The sequence below is a fragment of the Erythrolamprus reginae genome, chromosome 1 (genome assembly GCF_031021105.1).
Source record: "Erythrolamprus reginae isolate rEryReg1 chromosome 1, rEryReg1.hap1, whole genome shotgun sequence".
NCBI classification, from domain to species: domain Eukaryota; kingdom Metazoa; phylum Chordata; class Lepidosauria; order Squamata; family Dipsadidae; genus Erythrolamprus; species Erythrolamprus reginae.
In genome coordinates this window covers 418805644-418827366 of record NC_091950.1, presented here as the reverse complement: position 1 = coordinate 418827366, position 21723 = coordinate 418805644, and the positions used below count along the sequence as shown (strand labels likewise).

The 21723-nt window shown below is 40.0% G+C and overlaps 1 protein-coding gene across 1 annotated transcript in view; it reads left to right on the top strand.

Annotated features, from left to right (window-relative positions):
• Nucleotides 1-1079: 1079 nt before the first annotated feature.
• The window catches only part of TBX4 (T-box transcription factor 4), a 56048-nt gene continuing 35404 nt past the window's right edge, over nucleotides 1080-21723 (top strand). The window contains 2 exon segments of the mRNA XM_070742602.1: nucleotides 1080-1235; nucleotides 3253-3347. Of these exon segments, the coding sequence (XP_070598703.1) occupies nucleotides 1080-1235; nucleotides 3253-3347 (251 nt within the window).

Sequence of the window (21723 nt, the reverse complement as noted above, 5' to 3'; positions counted from 1 at the left end):
TATATCTAAAAAATAATAAAAAAGAAGATATAGTAATAGAACATATCAATGAAAGAATAGAAGAAGAGATATAGGAATAGAAGAAAGGTACAGGAGATATAGGAGAGCAATAGGACAGGGGACGGAAGGCCCTCTAGTGCACTTGTACTCGCCCCTTACTGACCTCTTAGGAATCTGGCTAGGTCAACCGTAGATAATCTAAGGGTAAAGTGTTGGGGGTTTGGGAATGACACTATGGAGTCCGGTAATGAGTTCCACGCTTCAACAACTCGGTTACTGAAGTCATATGCTTTACAGTCAAGTTTGGAGCGGTTAATATTAAGTTTAAATCTGTTGTGTGCTCTTGTGTTGTTGTGGTTGAAGCTGAAGAAGTCGCCGACAGGCTGGACGTTGCAGCATATGATCTTGTGAGCAATACTTAGATCTTGTTTAAGGCGTCTTAGTTCTAAACTTTCTAGGCCCAGGATTGAAAGTCTAGTCTCGTAGGATATTCTATTTCGAGTGGAGGAGAGAAGGGCTCTTCTGGTGAAGTATCTTTGGACATTTTCAAGGGTGTGAATGTCTGAGATGCGATATGGGTTCCAAACAGATGAGCTGTATTCGAGGATGGGTCTGGCAAAAGTTTGGTAAGCTCTGGTAAGTAGTGTGAGATTGCCAGAGCAGAAGCTACGTAGGATTAGGTTTACTATTTCTATTCTTCTAATTTTTTATTCATGTATATAATATGATTATTTCTTCACATCCCTGCATTATGTACTTGACAAAACAAACAAACAAACAAATATTTAAATGTAGAACCTTACTTCTTTCACCATTGAAAATCTGAAAATCCTATCTGTTGACTATATTAATCTACAACTTCTAGGATCTTTACTCTCAGTGTTCTTCATGTTTATATAATTTTCATCTTGAATTTGGATTAATTCTCAAGTTGGTTTCTTTGTTCCCCAACCCCCCAACAGGGTTCAGTACGTTATCGTTTGGGGTGTTGCATTTTAATCATTGTTATCTATTTATCTTTTTTCATGATTTTTGTGGATTTATGGATTAATTTCTATTTGACTTTACACTTTCAGGAAATGCTCCAGGAGAAGAGCTTGCCGGATGTGGAGGATGGGTTTGTGGTGCCTCAGGACCCTGCCCATGCTGAAACCACCGGAGGGTCTCCAGTTCTTGGGGTGGCGGGAGTCAGCAACACACCCCTAAACAGTCCTCAGGTCCCGGACGGAGAACAGGTAAGCATTTTCCAAATGAAAAACTGTTTCAAACTTGGCCACTTTAAGAGAGGTGGACTTCAACTCCCAGAATTCCCTAGACAGCCATTAAGCTGTATAGTCTGGAGGACATAAGGAAAAGGGGGGACATGATCGAAACATTTAAATATGTTAAAGGGTTAAATAAGGTTCAGGAGGGAAGTGTTTTTAATAGGAAAGTGAACACAAGAACAAGGGGGCACAATCTGAAGTTAGCAAAAACTTCAGAAGAGAAGGATTTAGGGGTAGTGATTTCTCAAAATGGGTGAGCAGTGTGGTCGGGCGGTAGGAAAAGCAAGTAGGATGCTTGGCTGCATAGCTAGAGGTATAACAAGCAGGAAGAGGGAGATTGTGATCCCCTTATATAGAGTGCTGGTGAGACCACATTTGGAGTACTGTGTTCAGTTCTGGAGACCTCACCTACAAAAAGATATTGACAAAATTGAACGGGTCCAAAGACGGGCTACAAGAATGGTGGAAGATCTTAAGCATAAAACGTATCAGGAAAGACTTAATGAACTCAATCTATATAGTCTGGAGGACAGAAGGGAAAGGCGGGACATGATCGAAACCTTTAAATATGTTAAAGGGTTAAATAAGGTTCAGGAGGGAAGCGTTTTTAATAGGAAAGTGAACACGAGAACAAGGGGGCACAATCTGAAGTTAGTTGGGGGAAAGATCAAAAGCAACGTGAGAAAATATTATTTTACTGAAAGAGTAGTAGATCCTTGGAACAAACTTCCAGCAGACGTGGTTAGTAAATCCACAGTCACTGAATTTAAACATGCCTGGGATAAACATATATCCATCCTAAGATAAAATGCAGAAAATAGTATAAGGGAAGACTAGATGGACTATGAGGTCTTTTTCTGCCGTCAGTCTTCTATGTTTCTATGTTTATAAGCTAGATCAATGCTTCTCAATTATTTCCTATTATGCCACCCCTACGAAGAGGTGATGACCTATAAAACCCTACATGGCCTCGGACCAGATTACTTACAGGACTGTGTTCTGCCGTATGAATCCCAGCGGCCGATCGGGTCCCACAGAGTTGGCCTTCTCCAGGTCCCATCGACCAGACAATGTCGTCTGGCGGGACCAAGGGGAAGAGCCTTCTCTGTGGCGGCCCCGGCCCTCTGGAATCAGCTCCCTCCAGAGATTCGCATTGCCACCACCCTCCTCGCCTTTTGCAAGAATCTTAAGATTCACTTATGTCACCAGGCATGGGACAGCTAGACTATGCCACCCTCCTTGACCATTAAATGTTATGTGTGGATGTGACTGAGTTAATTGACTGCTTTTTAATGTAGTGGGATCTTAGCTGATAGTTTTAACTAATTAGATTTGTATGCATATTGTTTTTGTATTTATCCTGTGAGCTGCCCTGAGTCTTCAAAGAACGGCAGCATACAAGTCTAATAAATAATAATAATAATAATAATAATAATAATAATAATAATAATAATAATATTGTGATTTTAGCTTGTAGTTTTTTAATTAATTACAGTTGTTGTACGCATTGTTTTATATTGTATCTTGTGAGTGGCCCCGAGTCTTCGGAGAAGGACGGCATACAAATCTAATAAATAAAATAATAATAATAATAATAATAATAATTATTATTATTATTATTATTATTATTATTATTGAGCCTAACATTTCAGTTGCTAATCAAGATAACGGTTTTGCCCCATTTTGTGACCTTCATTCCAACAGTTGTTAAGTGAATCCCTGCAAGTTGTTCAGTTAGTAACATGGATGTAAAGTCGAACGGCTGTGAGCGTGTAAAGCAGTCACAAATCGCTTCTTTCAGCACCGTCACAACTTCGAACGGCCACTAAATGAATCGTTATAAATTTAGGATTATCTGTAAGGCTTATTTTTCCCCCTGCCAAAGCCAATTAGAACTCCTGGCTCTTCTGTTAGAGAAAATGTCTCTTTCCACATTCCAGGAACTTATCTCACTTTTAATTTTTGTTCTTTCTTGACGTATTGGAAGACCATCGAGAATATCAAGGTGTATTTGCACGAAAAGGAGCTGTGGAAGAAGTTTCACGAAGCCGGGACTGAAATGATCATCACTAAAGCTGGGAGGTAAGCTTGCTTTTGTAAACATCAGTCTTAAATACATAACCTGTTTCCCCGAAAACAAGACAGCGTCTTATATTAATTTTTAGCTAACTGGGTTGGTGCCAAGTACCATCGATAACACATTTTATAATAATTTTCCTTATAAGATAAGTATCTTATAAGGGTTTTAACTTTTCTATCTGTTTTTATATTATTTACTGGGGTAATTTAATTTTTCTAATGATTTTATTGTTGTAAATCACCCTGAGTCCATCAGGAAAAGGTTGGCCTATAATAATAATAATAATAATAATAATAATAATAATAATAATAATAACAACAACAACAACAACAACAATAATATTTTATTATATTATTATTATTGTTGTTGTTGTTGTTGTTATTATTATTATTATTAATTAGACAAACAGACAGAAGATAGAGGATAGATAGACAGACAGACAGACAGACAGACAGACAGACAGACAGACAGACAGACAGACAGACAGACATTCCTTCCACTTCCTAATTTCCCCACAACAACCCTGTGAAGTGAGTTGGGCTGAGACGGAGGGACTGGCTCAAAGTAACCCACTAACTTTCATGCCTAAAACGTAACTAGCACTTGCAGTCTCCTGGTGATTGGTCCAAAATCACCCAGCTGGCTTTCATGCCTAAAGTGGGATTAGAATTCAAGATCTCCTGGTGACCGACCCACAGTTACCTAGCTGGCTTTCGTGTCTAAGACGCAACTAGAATTCACTGTCTCCTGGCAATTGGCCCAAAGTCGCCCAGCTGGTTTTTCACACCTATAAAGTGGAACTAGAACTCACCGTCTCCTGGTTTCTTGCCAAGGAGACCAAATTGGCTCTCGCTACCTTTCACATTTCATCTCCAAAAAGGCAGCTAGCCGGTTCAGGATGACAAAATTTTGCACATTTCACGCATGACATTTCTGAAGAAGAAAAAGAGGAAGGCAATGTTTTGTTTATTTTTATTTTATTTATTTATTTTGTCCAATACACAATGAGGGTTTTAGTGGTAAGCGAAGGGAAAAGTTATCCGGGAGATAAGGCAGGAAAGAAGGAATCTTCTCGGGAAAGGTTGAAGGAGACCCAGCTTGGTTGATTTATAAGATTGTGGCACGATGGAAGCCAAGTTGCCTGACGCATAAAAATTCTGTTTCCAGCCACCGCTGGTCAACTCGCCATCACTTTTTTCAAAGTGGAGTAATGGAATAACAGGAGAAGTATTTATTTATTTATTCATTTGTCCAATACACAATACATAGGGAAGAGAATAGACATGAAGTAATATATATAAAGATAATATGTAAAAATAGAGGAGAAGATATATGAAAGGAACAAAATATATATGATATATGAGATAAAGGAAAGACAATTGAACGAAAGGCACACTAGTGCAGTTATGTACGCCCCTTACTGACCTCTTAGGAACCTGGAGAGGTCAATCGTGGATAGTCTAAGGGAGAAATGTTGGGGGTTAGGGGTTGACACTACTGAGTCCGGTAATGAGTTCCACGCTTCGACAACATGATTGTTAAAGTCATATTTTTTACAGTCAAGTTTGGAGCGGTTAATATTTAGTTTGAATCTGTTGCGTGCTCTTGTGTTGTTGTGGTTGAAGCTGAAGTAGTCATTGACCGGTAGGACGTTGCAGCATATGATCTTGTGGGCAATACTTAAATCGTGTTTTAGGCGCCGTAGTTCTAAGCTTTCTAGACCCAGGATTGTTAGTCTATTTTCGTAGGGTATTCTGTTTCGAGTGGAGGAGTGAAGGGCTCTTCTGGTGAAGTATCTTTGGACGTTTTCGAGGGTGTTGATGTCCGAGATGTGGTATGGGTTCCAGACAGATGAGCTGTATTCAAGGATGAGTCTGGCAAAAGTTTTGTAGGCTCTTGTGAGTAGTGTGAGATTGCCTGAGCAGAAGCTACGTAGGATCAGGTTAAAAACTCTAGAAGCCTTTTTGGCGATATTGTTGCAGTGGGCTTTAGCACTTAGGTCATTTGATATTAGTATTCCAAGGTCTTTTACAGATTGTGGGTCTCGGCTGCTATTTGCACAAGGCAAGGAGAAAGTAGATCTATAAATTAGCCAGGATTTATTGCTAACATCTACTCACCGACTCCCTTTTAGATCCAAGGGGTTGGGAAAACCATCGGAACCTTCTACAATGGGCAGGGTCCATTTGCCAAGAATGCGTGATTTATAAAGTGCAAACATCTTTAAAATGCTCTCCCTATCTTTCCGATGATTGGCTGTTTTAGTTACAAGAGGGGGAGAAGCAAAGAGATTATTTCACATTAAGATCATCAAAAGATTTTTTTTTGGAGGGGGGAAAAAACGGAGTTTATATTAACCAAGTTTCCCTGAACTTTACATTAAACGAGGTGACTCCTTGGTGGATGAAAGACAGAGAGCCGCAGTTATACAAGACAAGAGAATGTTTCCAAGCATAAATCTACACGCTTTTCGAGTTCCAGGACTTTATTATGACTTTATCTTGGCACACAGAGTAGCCTTTTTTAATGTGTGGAAAAAAATATTTATTTATTTGAGAAACAGCAGTGGGTTAAACCTTTGAAACCTCCAGGGGTTTTGGGGGGAGATCTTTAAATGATTCTAAGATTGAATGAACTGGTTCAGGTGTGAAAAAGAACACGGATCAACAATAACGATCATAATTCTTAATATTTCTTTTTTTTAAATTTAAAAGTTTTTTATTTATAATACATTTAAAAACATTTTTTTTATTTATTATATTTATATGCCGTTTACTCCAAACAGACTCTGATACGTAACATATACATAGCAAGTCTTTGGAGAAGGGCAGCATACAAATCTAATAAATTGAATATAACACAATACAGACAGATAACAAAAAGAAAATAAAGGTACATGACAACCGGTTCAGTATACTGTATTTTTGGAGTATAAGATGCACCATTTCCCCCCCTAAAAGAGGCTGATAATTTGGGTATGTCTTATACTCTGAATGTAGCTTTTTTCCCCAGCCCTAACCAGCTGCTAACAATCTTCCCAGCTGTTACCTTGCAGGCTCTTTCATTGTTACTCTCTGCAAAGAATATTTTCTAAGCCCTAAGTCTTTGCATGGTTTTTTTCATTGATCTTACTTGCTCCAAATAAGTTTCTTTCCAGCCGTAACAAGGTGCTAACAATCTTCCCAGCTCTTATCTTGCAAGCTCTTTCATTGTTACTCTCTGCAAAGAATGTTTTCCAAGCCCTAAGTCTTTGCAGGGTTTTTTTCATTGATCTAACTTGCTCCAAATAAGTTTCTTTCCAGCCGTAACAAGGTGCTAACAATCTTCCCAGCTGTTACCTTGCAGGCTCTTTCATTGTTACTCTCTGCAAATAATGTTTTCCAAGCCCTAAGTCTTTGCAGTTTCCCCCCCCATTGGTTTAACTTGCTCCAAATAAGTTTCTTTCCAGCCATAACAAGGTGCTAACAATCTTCCCAGCTCTTATCTTGCAAGCTCTTTCATTGTTACTCTCTGCAAAGAATGTTTTCCAAGCCCTAAGTCTTTGCAGGGTTTTTTTCATTGCTCTAACTTGCTCCAAATAAGTTTCTTTCCAGCCGTAACAAGGTGCTAACAATCTTCCCAGCTGTTACCTTGCAGGCTCTTTCATTGTTACTCTCTGCAAATAATGTTTTCCAAGCCCTAAGTCTTTGCAGTTTCCCCCCCCATTGGTTTAACTTGCTCCAAATAAGTTTCTTTCCAGCCATAACAAGGTGCTAACAATCTTCCCAGCTGTTGCCTTGCAGGCTCTTTCATTGTTACTCTCCGCAAAGAATGTTTTCCAAGCCCTAAGTCTTTGCAGTTTCCCCCCCATTGGTTTAACTTGCTCCAAATAAGTTTCTTTCCAGCCATAACAAGGTGCTAACAATCTTCCCAGCTCTTATCTTGCAAGCTCTTTCATTGTTACTCTCTGCAAAGAATGTTTTCCAAGCCCTAAGGCTTTGCAGGGTTTTTTTCATTGCTCTAACTTGCTCCAAATAAGTTTCTTTCCAGCCGTAACAAGGTGCTAACAATCTTCTCAGCTCTTATCTTGCAAGCTCTTTCATTGTTACTCTCTGCAAAGAATGTTTTCCAAGCCCTAAGTCTTTGCAGTTTTCCCCCCCATTGGTTTAACTTGCTCCAAATAAGTTTCTTTCCAGCCATAACAAGGTGCTAACAATCTTCCCAGCTCTTATCTTGCAAGCTCTTTCATTGTTACTCTCTGCAAAGAATGTTTTCCAAGCCCTAAGTCTTTGCAGGGTTTTTTTCATTGCTCTAACTTGCTCCAAATAAGTTTCTTTCCAGCCGTAACAAGGTGCTAACAATCTTCTCAGCTCTTATCTTGCAAGCTCTTTCATTGTTACTCTCTGCAAAGAATGTTTTCCAAGCCCTAAGTCTTTGCAGGGTTTTTTTCATTGATCTAACTTGCTCCAAATAAGTTTCTTTCCAGCCGTAACAAGGTGCTAACAATCTTCCCAGCTGTTACCTTGCAGGCTCTTTCATTGTTACTCTCTGCAAAGAATGTTTTCCAAGCCCTAAGTCTTTGCAGTTTCCCCCCCCCCATTGGTTTAACTTGCTCCAAATAAGTTTCTTTCCAGCCGTAACAAGGTGCTAACAATCTTCCCAGCTGTTACCTTGCAGGCTCTTTCATTGTTACTCTCCGCAAAGAATGTTTTCCAAGCCCTAAGTCTTGGTTTAACTTGCTCCAAATAAGTTTCTTTCCAAGTCTTAACCAGGTGCTCACAATGTTACTCGCTTGCAAGCTTTTTCATTGTTACTTTCTGCAAAAAAATGTTTTCCAAGCCCTGTCTTTGTAGGGTTTTTTTTCATTCCCTGCTTGCTCTGAATGTTTCTTTCCAGCCCTAACCAGGTGCTAACAATCTTCCCAGCTGTTACCTTGCAGGCTCTTTCATTGTTACTCTCTGCAAATAATGTTTCCCAAGCCCTAAGTCTTTGCAGGGTTTTTTTCCATTGCTCTACTTGCGCCGAATGTTTCTTTCCAGGTGCTAATGATGTTCCCAGCTCTTACTGGCTTGCAAGCTCTTTCATTGTTACTCTCTCCAAATAAAGTTTTTTTAAAGCCCTAACCAGGGGATAAAATAATGTGTTGAAGCTGACCAGACTAAGGACGCCAGATAAATATCTGGTAAGCAGATTCTTTTCCCTATTTTCCTCCCCAAAATCTGTTCTGCTGGCAAGTTTCAACTGCCCGTAATTACGGGGTAATTAGTCCAGGAAGACACACACCACACGATAAAAGGAAAACCCAAACGTTTTTATAAACAGAAAAACAGAAACAGCTCCCTTTTTAAATGTCAAAGGGATTTTCTGGTACACACAAGGCACAGGTTAAATGCAATCTGATTGCTCACCCAATAACTGGGAAATTGACTCCAATTCTAACGTCCAGAGAGTCCACACACAATCTTGAACAGCACAAAAACCACGATCTTGACAAAACAATGAATCAGATAAACTGCCATGAGGCTAAAACACCAGGTTGCGCTTTTATCTGTAGCACTAATTACAGCAGCCCCACCCTACCACAGGTGGCCTCATTTTCTCTTGTAATAATCCTTCAGTTGTTGTCACTCTATGCATGCGTGGATGTGTCATTAATTCTTGTTCAGAATCCAGGGATGATACAGATGATTGATTTCCTCCTGGGCTGTCTGCAAAACTCCCCTCTTCCCTTTCACTCATGCTTCCTTGGTCAGAGGAGGCTTCGTTGGCAGATTCCATTGGGAGCAAAACAGGCCTGCGGCATGTAGATGTTTCCCCCACATCCACCTGCACATTCCTTGGGGCAGGAGCTGGGCCAGACCTAACCACAACAAAATCTAAGGTGCATCTTATACTCTGAAAAATACAGTATACATTGATTATTCCATTCCCCCCTATTAATTTTCCAATATCTATTTAAGTTTGAATTGATTTAGAACTACTCCATCCTACTTCCTAGCCTTTAATCTTGGTTTTCCTCTCTATCCAATTATATAATTAATTAAGGTTTCAAAATAATCTGTATCCGATTTGTCCTTTAACTCTAGCATCAGTTTGTCCATCTCTGCGCGTGTTAGAATTTTGAATAAGATTTCTTCTTCTGTAGGGACATCTTTATTTTTCCATTTCTGGGCATCTGCTATTCTTGCCACAATTAAAGGGGGGTAAAGGGGGGACATGATCGAAACATTTAAATATGTTAAATGGTTAAATAAGGTTCAGGAGGGAAGTGTTTTTAATAGAAAAGTGAACACAAGAACAAGGGGACACAATCTGAAGTTAGTTGGGGCAAAGATCAAAAGCAACGTGAGAAAATATTATTTCACTGAAAGAGTAGTAGATCCTTGGAACAAACTTCCAGCAGATGTGGTTGGTAAATCCACAATAACTGAATTTAAACATGCCTAGGATAAACATATATCCATTGTAAGATAAAATACAGGAAATAGTATAAGGGCAGACTAGATGGACCATGAGGTCTTTTTCTGCCGTCAATCTTCTATGTTTCTATACAGTGATACCTCATCTTACAAGCCCCTCGTCATACAAACTTTTCAAGATACAAACCCGGGGTTTAAGATTTTCTTGCCTCTTCTTCCAAACTATTTTCACCTTACAAACCCAAGCCGCTGCCACTGAGATGCCCCGCCTCTGGACTTCTGTTTTCAGTGAAGCGCCTGTTTTTGCGCTGCTGGGATTTCCCTGAGGCTCCCCTCCATAGGAAACACCACCTCTGGACTTCCATGTTTTTGAGGACGACCTGTAAAACAGGAAAATTCAGTGGCATCCTTAACCGCACTCCCACTTCTGTAGAATTTATAAAGCCCTCTTGAAGGTTTACCTTTGGCTAAGTGGAAATCTAATTTTAGCTTTGTTATGCTTTGTGTATTCAAGGCTGGAGAGGTTTTGCTGGGAGGAAGGTGCTCAGCTTAATTTAAGGAAACTTAATGAAATTTAATGAAACCTTTCAACACCACTGATAACACACTCACCCTCCAAAAAGACCTGGACTTTGTCTCAGACTGGTCTAACACCTGGCAACTTCAAATATCAACCAACAAATGCTCTACCCTCCACATTGGCAAAAAGAATCCTAACCGCACATACGAACTGAATAAACAATCTCTCACTGCTAACCCACATTCTGTAAAAGACCTTGGAATACTAATATCAAATGACCTAAGTACTAAAGCCCACTGCAACAATATCACCAAAAAAGCCTCTAGAGTTGTTAACTTGATCCTACGCAGCTTCTGCTCAGGCAATCTCACTCTACCTACAAGAGACTACAAAACTTTTGCCAGACCCATCTTAGACTACTGCTCATCTGTCTGGAACCCATACCACATATCAGACATCAACACCCTTGAAAATGTCCAAAGATATTTCACCAGAAGAGCCCTTCACTCCTCCACTCGAAACAGAATATCCTACGAAAATAGACTTACAATCCTGGGCCTAGAAAGCCTAGAACTACGGCGCCTAAAACATGATTTGAGTATTGCCCACAAGATCATATCCTGCAATGTCCTACCAGTCAGTGACTACTTCAGCTTCAACTGCAACAACACAAGACCACACAACAAATTCAAACTTAATATGAACCGCGCCAAACTTGACTGTAAAAAATATGATTTCAACAATCGAGTTATCGAAGCGTGGAACTCATTACTGGACTCAATAGTGTCAACCCCTAACCCCCAACACTTCTCCCTTAGACTCTCCACGATTGACCTCTCCAGGTTCCTAAGAGGCCAGTAAGGGGCGTACATAAGTGCACTGGTGTGCCTTTCGTCCCCTGTCCAACTGTCTTTCCTTTCTTTCAACTATGTTTATGTTTTATGTTTTATATAACTATCCTATATATTCTCTTCCTTTCATATATCATCTCCTCTAAGCCCACTTTCACCCTCTTTTATATTATCACATGTCTATTTTTCTTCCTATGTATTTGTGTATTGAATAAATAAACAAACAAACAAACAACAAACAAACAAACAAACAAACTGTATTCTACCCTAAACATAGTTCCTTCTAAGCTGAGCAGTGAGCAATCGCTCACTTAAAAATCATCATCAACTCAGAGTTTTCCAAACCTGCCCAGAAGCCGCGAGGGAAAGAGTGAGAGGGAAGGAGAGAGAGAGGAAGAGAGGACGAGAGAGAAACAGATAGAAAAAAGAGAGGAAGGAAAAGAGAAAGAAAAAGAATGGGAGTAAGGAAGAGAGAAAGAAAATCAAAATCTAGTTTGAAACTAGCTCAACTATTTAAGTGGTATTTTGATATTGATAGAGTTGCCCTATTATGAGCTCACTGTTATAGACACACAGTACAGTATTTTATTTTGACATTCTCTGAGGCAAAACAGGGTGGGTTTTTTATTTGTTTGTTTGTTTGTTTGTTGTTTGTTTATTTATTTATTTGTTTGTTTGTTTTTTCTGTGCCGCCCAGTCCCGAAGGGACTGCCGCTCAGAAACTATACTTTTCCGCCCCCCCCCCAAAGAATTAGAGGGAACACTGACCCTAAATATTCTAAAGTCAATTTGGGAAACCAGATGAATGACGGCAATGATCCACTAAGCAGCTGGGGCCAGAAAGATCACAAAAACGGGGCAAAATTCCCTGAAGCACCCTAGTGTCACTTACCAACAGAAATTTTGGGTTCAATTGTGGTCATAAGTCAAGGACTACCAGTGACTTAGGCTTCTTTTTACTGAAAAGATGGGTGGGAGAAAATGATTTTAAAGGTGGTTATTGAAATGGATGTCCAAGTGCCGCCTCTGTGTTGGTGGAGGCAGGCAAGATTCCATTGGGTACCATTTAGAAACAGAAGACTGACGGCAGAAAAAGACCTCATGGTCCATCTAGTCTGCCCTTATACTATTTTCTGTATTTTATCTTAGGATGGATATATGTTTATCCCAGGCATGTTTAAATTCAGTTACTGTACTGTGGATTTATCAACCACCTCTGCAGGAAGTTTGTTCCAAGCATCTACTTCTCTTTCAGGAAAATAATATTTTCTCACGTTGCTTCTGATCTTTCCCCCAACTAACTTCAGATTGTGTCCCCTTGTTCTTGTGTTTACTTTCCTATTAAAAACACTTCCCTCCTGGACCTTATTTAACCCTTTAACATATTTAAATGTTTTGATCATGTCCCCTCTTTCCCTTCTGTCCTCCAGATTATACAGATTGAGTTCATTAAGTCTTTCCTGATAAGTTTTATGCTTAAGAACTTTCACCATTTTTTTAGCCTGTCTTTGGACCTGTTCAATTTCATCCATATCTTTTTGTATCCTGCTTGCTTTCCCTACTGCACTGTTCACCCCTATTGAGACTGTCAGAAATCACTACCCCTAAATCCTTCTCTTCTGAAGTTTTTGCTAACACAGAACTGTCAATATAATACTCAGATTGAGGATTCCTTTCCCCCAAGTGCATTATTTTGAGGGTCAAGAGAAAGGGAAGATCTTGCCTTCTCTTTCTGCCCAAGATCCCCATGGACAATTGCTGGGCCACTGTGGGACACAGAATGCTGGACTCAATGGGCTTTGGCCTGATTCATCCTGGCTCTTCTTAGGTTCTTAAGGGAATGCCAGAACAGGAAAGTGATTGGCTTTAAATAAAACCTAAGGGGCATGGTCTGTCTCTGCTTCTCCCCCCCCCCCCACTGTCTAGAATTATCTCCAAATTTAAAAAACGGTCCATCTCCATCTCATCGGCCGGGCTCCGCCGCCAGATAAATCTCTCCGATCTGTCCACGGGCCCCGAGTTCAAGGGTGCTGAGAGTGTGCCGAAAACGAATTTGGGGCTGACAAATGAGCTAGCCCAACGGAGAACTCCTCTTGAACCTCTATTGTTTGTTATTCTGGGGTAAGGATCGGGCCCGGGCTAATCCTGCACTTCAAAGAGGGCCTGTCCACGTTTTGTATATCACACGTCAGAGCCGAGCGGCGCGGCTACGATAAGCAAAGCTGGCGTAGGAAGAGTGTGATGCCCTGGGAACGGAGGGACATGGGACGGACCCCCTTTGATCTCGCTCAAATATTTTCCATCAGCCAGATTTTTTCCCTCTGTCATCTCCTTCCCATCTCTCTCTCTTTTTCTCTTCTTTCTCTCTCTCTCTCTCTTTCTGTCTCTTTCTCTCTTTTTTTCTCTCTCTCTTTTTTCTTTTTCTTTTTCTCTCTATCTTTCTCTCCCTTTTCTCTCTCTCTTTTTCTCTCTCTTTTCTCTCTCTCTTTTCTCTCTCTCTTTTTTCCTCTCTCTCTTTCTCTCTTTTTTCCTCTCCTCTCTCTCTCTTTCCTCTCTCTCTGTCTCTTTCTCTCTCTCTTTTCTCTCTTTTTTCTCTCTTTTCTCTCTCTCTCTTTCTCTCTTTTCACTCTCTCTTTCTCTTTCTCTTTCTCTCTCTCTCTTTCTCTCTCTCTTTCTCTCTTTTCACTCTCTCTCTTTCTCTCTCTCTCTTTCCTCTCTCTCTGTCTCTCTCTCTTCTCTCTTTTCTCTCTCTTTTTTCTCTCTTTTTTTTCTCTCTCTCTTTCCTCTCTCTCTCTCTCTGTCTCTTTCTCTCGGTTGCAGGAACTGGGTATGTCTATTTCAGGGGTAGGCAAAGTTGGCTCTTCTATGTCAAGTGGACTTCAACTCCCAGAATTCCTATGATTGGCTCAGGAATTCTGGGAGTTGAAGTCCACAAGTCATAGAAGAGCCAACATTGCCTACCCTTGGTCTAGTTTAATGAAAAGAAGGACCAGGGGACACAGGATAGCAGTCTTCCAATATCTCAGGGGTTGCCACAAAGAAGGAGTCAAGCTATTCTCCAAAGCATCTGAGGGTAGAACAAGAAACCAATCAAGGAGAGAAGCAACTTAGAACTAAAGAGAAATTTCCTGACAGTCAGAACAGTTAATCAGTGGAACAACTTGCCTCCAGAAGTTGTGAATGCTTCAACACTGGAAGCTTTAAAGGAGATGTTGGATAACCATCTGTCTGAACCAGAGGTGGAACTGGTAACAACTTGGCAGCCTAGGTCAGGGTTAGGCAAAGTCGGCTCTTCTATGTGGACTTCAACTCCCAGAATTCCCGAGCTAGCATGATTGGCTCAGAAATTCTGGGAGTTGACATCCACAAGTCATAGAAGATCCAACTTTGCCTACCCCTGGCCTAGGTCATTGGAACAGATAGCAACTCAGGTTGGCCACGCCCCCAAACTGGCTGCCGCAATGGTGCTGAAATAGTACATGTGCACACTATTGCACGTGTGTGCGTGCCCATACCTGTATTCAATCCCTCTCCATGTGCCCATAGCCCCACATTTATGGACTTACCGTGGGCCCAGTAGGCGCATTTTTCACCCTCCCTAGGCTGCAGAGCCTTCATGGAAGAAAGATACTGTACCCACCAATATACATATGCAGCTCACATTAGAGAAACATCTTTCGGCTGAGGCGAGGGGGGCATTTGCCCAGGTTCACCTGGTGCACCAGTTGCGGACCGATTTGGACCGGGAGTCACTGCTCACAGTCACTCATGCCCTCATCACCTCGAGGCTTGACTACTGTAACACTCTCTACATGGGGCTACCTTTGAAAAATGTTCAGAAACTTCAGATCATGCAGAATGCAGCTGCGAGAGCAATCATGGGCTTTCCCAAATATGCCCATGTCACACCAACACTCCGCAGTCTGCATTGGTTGCCGATCAGTTTCTGGTCACAATTCAAAGTGTTGGTTATGACCTATAAAGCCCTTCATGGCATTGGACCAGAATATCTCTGGGACCGCCTCCTGCCGCATGAATCCCAGCGACCGGTTACGTCCCACAGAGTTGGCCTTCTCTGGGTCCGTCGACTAAACAATGTCGTTTGGTGGGACCCAGGGGAAGAGCCTTCTCTATGGCAGCCCCAACCCTCTGGAACCAGCTCCCCACGGAGATTAGAATTGCCCCCACCCTCCTTGCCTTTTGTAAACTCCTTAAACCCACTTCTGCTGTTAGGCATGGAGGAATTGAGACATCTCTCTGAGGCCTATACAGTTTATGCATGGTATGTTTGTGTGTATGTCTTGCTTTTAATAAGGGGTTTTAGTTACTTTTAAATATTAGATTTGTTGTATATTGTTTCATTATTGTTGTGAGCCGCCCCGAGTCTATGGAGAGGGGCGGCATACAAATCTAATTAATAATAATAATAATAATAATAATAATAATAATAATAATAATAATAATACATGTAAAAAATAAAATAACAGAACTGGCAGAGATGAATAGATTACCTCTGGGAATAAAGGAGAAATAAGATTCAGTTTTTTACAAAATATGGGATAAATGGTATAATTGGTTGCAAAAAATTAAGAAATAAACAACTTTAATACAACACTTTGAGGTGACATTAAAGAAAGTAAGACAAAACATGTTTGGATGGGATAGATTACAGATAACAAAAAATGATTTTAATGTCTGTTTAGTTATGAAAAATGAGCTATACTAATTTGATTAAGAACAAATTGTATAAATAAATTGTAACTAGCTTTGATATTTTACTTTTTCCCATTAATATAATGTACTAGTAACAATTAATAAGACATTAATAATAGATTTGATTCTTGACAAATGTATCTTTTTCTTTTATATACACTGAGAGCATATGCACCAAGACAAATTCCTGGTGTGTCCAATCACACTTGGCCAATAAAAGAATTCTATTCTATTCTATTAGTATAGTAGAATGAATTTGAAAGCATTTAAGCCAACGATATGAAGTACTGCAAAGATTTAGAAAGACATAAGCAAAAATAATTTAGTAAAGAGGGAACAAGGTTGTCTCTCTTGTTTTTTTGTCTCCGTTCTTTCCTTACTTTGCTCTATTTATGTATGATTTTTCCTTTTCTTGAATGTAATATAATTTATAGCTCGGTCAAGGACCTTGGGATACTAATAACTAAAGATGTAAGTGCCAAAGCCCACTGCAACAACATTGCTAAGAAGGCCTCAAGAGTTGTTAATCTAATCCTACATAGCTTCTGCTCTGGAAATCTCACACTACTTAGCAGAGCTTACAAAACTTTAGCCAGACCCATCCTCAAATACAGCTATCGCATCTCAGACATTAACACCCTTGAAAATGTTCAAAGACACTTCACAAGAAGAGCCCTTCATTCCTCCACTCGAAACAGAATACCCTACAAAACTAGACTTACAATCTGGGTCTTGAAAGCTTAGAACTAAGACATTTTAAACATGATCTAAGTATTGCCCACAAGATCATATGCTGCAATGTCCTGCCTGTCTAAGAGTACTTCAGCTTCAACCACAACAACACAAGAGCACACAACAGATTCAAGCTTAATATTAACCGCTCCAAATGTGACTGTAAAAGATATGACTTTAATAATCGGGTTGTCGAAGCGTGGAACTCATTACCGGACTCTATAGTATCATCCCCTAACCCCTAACATTTTACTCTTAGACTATCCACGGTTGACCTCTCCAGATTCCTAAGAACTCAGTAAGGGGTGTACATAAGAGCACTAGAGTGCCTTCCGTCCCCTGTCCTATAGTCTCTCCTATATTTCGTATTTCCTCTCTACTATATCCTCTATAACCTTCATTGTGTATTATTGTTATTTATTTATTTATTTATTTTATTTTTATTTATTCATTTGTCCAATACACAAATACATAGGAAGAAAAATAGTAATATATATAAGGGTAAAGTGAACTTAGAGGAGACGATATATGAAAGAAAGAAAATATATATGATAAGTGAGAGAAAGGAAAGACAATTGGACAGGGGACGAAAGGCACACCAGTGCACTTATGTACGCCCCTTAATTGTGTATTGGACTAAAATGAATGAATGAATGAATGAATGAATGAATGAATAAATTTATTTTCTAGTAAAATTTAAATAAAAATAAAAATTTAGAAAACGCCCTCTCCTGCGCTCCCCTGGAGGCCCTCCCAAATTATTTTTTATTTTTTATTTATTCGATTTTTATGCCGCCCTTCTCCTTAGACTCAGGGTGGCTTACAACATGTTAGCAATAGCACTTTTTAACAGAGCCAGCCTATTGCCCCCACAATCTTCATGCAAGCCAAAAATCAGCTGGCGGGCACCCACATGTGCACTGCAGCTGAGCTAAGGCAATGGCTCATGTGCCATCCGATATGACTCTGCGTGCTACCTGTGGCGTGCATGGCATAGGGTTGCCATCGCGGGACTAGAAAATCTCCTTCCAACGTTGTTATTCTCTGTTATTCTGAATCCGTGCCCTCTGACGGGGAAGAGCTGCTCTCTACATGGGGCTGGCTACCTTTGAAGAGAGTTTGGAAACTTTAACTTGTCCAAAATGCAGCCGCATGAGCGGTCTTGGGCCTTCCAAGAAATGCCCACATCTTGCCATCACTCCACGGACTGCATTGGCTACCAATCTGTTTCCGGGCACAATTCAAAGTGTTGGTTATAACAGTATTTCCAAACCTTGGCAACTTGAAGATATTTGGACTTCAACTCCCAGAATTCCTCAGCCAGCGATGCTGGCTGGGGAATTCTGGGAGTTGAAGTCCAGATATCTTCAAGTTGCCAAGGTTGGGAAACACTGGGTTATAACCTACAAAGCCCTTCATGGCATAGGGCCAGATTATCTCCGAGACCGCCTTCTGCCGCATGAATCCCAGCGACCGGTGAGGTCCCACAGAGTTGGCCTCCAAACCATGTTGGCTGGCGGGACCTAGGGGAAGAGCCTTCTCTGTGGGAGCCCTGAACCTCTGGAATCAGCTCCCCCCAGAGATTTGCACTGCCCCCACCCTCCTCGCCTTTTGAAAGAGCTTAAAAACTCATCTTTGCCGCCAGGCTTGGGAACTTTCAGATCTTTCCCCTGATCAATGAATGTTTCAACTATGAGTGTTGAATGATTGGTTTGATAGGTTTTACTTTCTTTTAATAGCATTTAATGGTTGTTTTTAATGTAGTATTAATTAGATTTATATTATTGTTCTGGTTTTTTTGTATATGCTGTGAGCTGCCTCAAGTCCTCGGAGAGGGGTGGCATACAAATCCAATAAAATTTATTTATTTATTTATTTATTTATTCATTCATTCATTCATTCATTCATTCATTCATTTATTTATTTATTTATTTTGTCCAATACACAATGAGGGTTTTAGTGGGTATATATCTATATACACATAGTAAAATACATGATGAAGGTTATAGAGGAGATACTCAATAGTAAAATATATCTAAGAAGTAATAGAAAAGAAAGTATAGTAATAGAACATACCAATGAAAGAATAGAAGAAGAGATATAGGAATAGAAGAAAGGTATAGGAGATATAGGAGAGCAATAGGACAGGGGACGGAAGGCACTCTAGTGCACTTGTACTCGCCCCTTACTGACCTCTTAGGAATCTGGATAGGTCAACCGTAGATAATCTAAGGGTAAAGTGTTGGGGGTTTGGGGATGACACTATGGAGTCCGGTAATGAGTTCCACGCTTCGACAACTCGGTTACTGAAGTCATATTTTTTACAGTCAAGTTTGGAGCGGTTCATATTAAGTTTAAATCTGTTGTGTGCTCTTGTGTTGCTGTGGTTGAAGCTGAAGTAGTCGCCGACAGGCAGGACGTTGCAGCATATGATCTTGTGGGCAATTCTTAGATCTTGTTTAAGGCGTCTTAGTTCTAAACTTATTAATTAAAATTAATAAATAAGTCCAGAACTGTGGGGCGACTCTGGGACGCAGACGAATCAATAATCCACATACCACCCCCAACCGTGCAACAGGATTGCAACCCCAGCTGCAAAACATGGAAATCTTCAGAGCTTTCTCTTCTCACAGTTCATTTAAAAGCCATTTGGGAGGGCCCGGCGTGCCTGAGACAAACCCAACGGCACAGAGAGCACTTCATTACGGAGGAATAAGTCACTCGCACTTCATCGCCGAGCTATTTTAACCCTGCTTTTTTCTTTCTGTGTCTTTTTTCCCCCTCTCCCCTTCTTCTTCCTTTTTTTCATTGATTTTGCTTTGTTCTTGGCCACCGGCAGAGTCGGTTAAGGGCTGCCAAGACAGGCTGTCGGGTAGAGAGACGGTGGTGGGGCATATCCCCTGGGAGAAGGACGGGTCAAGCTGAGTCTCTGAAGACAGGCCAAGAAGGAAGCTCGTTGTAGTGGCCACGGCATTTATTTACTTATTTATTTTTATTATTTTTAATTTTTATTATTTTTATTATTTTTATTATTTTTATTATTTTTATTATTTTTATTATTTTTATTATTTTTATTATTTTTATTATTTTTATTATTTTTATTATTTTTATTATTTTTATTATTTTTATTATTTTTATTATTTTTATTATTTTTATTATTTTTATTTATTAGATTTGTATGCTGCCCCTCTCCAAGACTCGGAGCGGCTCACAACATGCAATATACAGAGTACAAATCCAATATTAAAAACAGTATTTAAAACCCTTATAATAAAAAAACAATCATACAACCCACATAAACCATACATAAATCATAATGGCAGAGGGCTATATTAATTCCCCCAAGCCTGGTGACATAGGTGGATTTTCAGGAGCTTACAAAAGGCAAGGAGGGTGGGGGCAGTCCTGATCTGTGGGGGGAGTTGATTCCAGAGGGCTGGGGCCGCCACAAAGAAGGCTCTTCCCCTTTATTTACTTATTCACGTATTCACGTATTCACGTATTCACTTATTCACTTATTCACTTATTCACTTATTCACTTATTCACTTATTGAGTTTGGAGCGGTTTACATTGAGTTTGAATCCTGCATCCCAGCGGCCGGTTAAGTCCAGTGGTGGGCTCCTGTGGGAACGGTCAGGAACGCAGTTTCGGTAACAAAATTTGGAGCTCCACCCCAGAGCACCCAATTTGCACTGAAAGATGTTGAAACAATATGCATAAGCCACGCCCACAGTGTGGGAGTAAAAATTTTGGTAGCCCATCACTGGTTACGTCCCACAGATTTGGCTTTCTCCAGGTCCCATCAGCCAGACAATGTTGTCTGGCAGGACCTAGGGGAAGAGCCTTCTCTGTGATGGCCCCGGCCCTTTGGAACGAAGTCCCTACGGATATGCATACCGCACCCTCTCTTCTGGTCTTTTGCAAAGCTTTGAAGACCTATCTCTGCCAGTGGGGGTCGTGAGCATTGAGATTGGCTTTGGCTGATGCTGTGAGTGACTGGATTGGATGAATGTGAACGAGAGTGTTGGGATAGATGGAGGGTTTAGAATTTTTTTATCTTTGTGGTATTTTTTTTTTACATTAGATTTCTATACATTGTATTGTATTGCATTAATTATATTGTACTCCGCCCTGAGTAGGTTGAGAAGGGCAGCATAGGAGTCTAATCAAATAATCAAATAATCAAATAATCAAATAATCAAATAATCAAATAATCAAATAATCAAATAATCAAATATTTATTTATTTATTGGATTTGTATGCTGCCCCTCTCCGTAGACTCGGGGCGGCTAACAACAGTAATAAAAAACAGCATGTAAATCCAATACTAAAACAACTAAAAAACCCTTATTGTAGAAATAAACATACATACAAACAAACATACCATGCATAAATTGTAAAGGCCTAGGGGTAAAGAATATCTCAGTTCTCCCATGCCTGACGGCAGAGGTGGGTTTTAAGGAGCTAAATAAATAAATAATCAAATAATCAAATATAATCAAATATAATCAAATATAATCAAATATAATCAAATATAATCAAATATAATCAAATATAATCAAATATAATCAAATAATCAAATAATCAATAATCAAATAATCAAATAATCAAATAATCAAATAATCAAATAATCAAATAATCAAATGATCAAATGATCAAATGATCAAATGATCAAATAATCAAATATTAGGTGCTCGTGTATTGCTGCAGTTGAAGGTAAAGTAGTCATTATCAGGAAGGACATTTTGGTATATGATTTTATGATTTCACAAGGGCGTGCATACGTGCAGCAGAGTGCCTTCCGTCCCCTGTCCTAACGTTTCTCTTTTACTAGTATCATGTATATAAGTATTATATCTTTGTATACCACCAATACAAAACAAACAAACAAAACAAATAAGCTACATTTGGATCAGATAGGAGGCGACGTAGTTGTAAATTGTCTAATCGCAGTAGTTCCATATCCAAAACACCCGAAGGCCAGAATTATTAGATTTCTATGCCACCCTTCTCCGAAAACTCGAATTATGAGTGTATGCCGCACGAATCCCAGCAACCAGTTAGGTCCCACAGAGTTGGCCTTCTCCGGGTCCCGTCAACTAAACAATGTCGTCTGGCGGGACCCAGGGGAAGAGCCTTCTCTGTGGCCGCCCCGACCCTCTG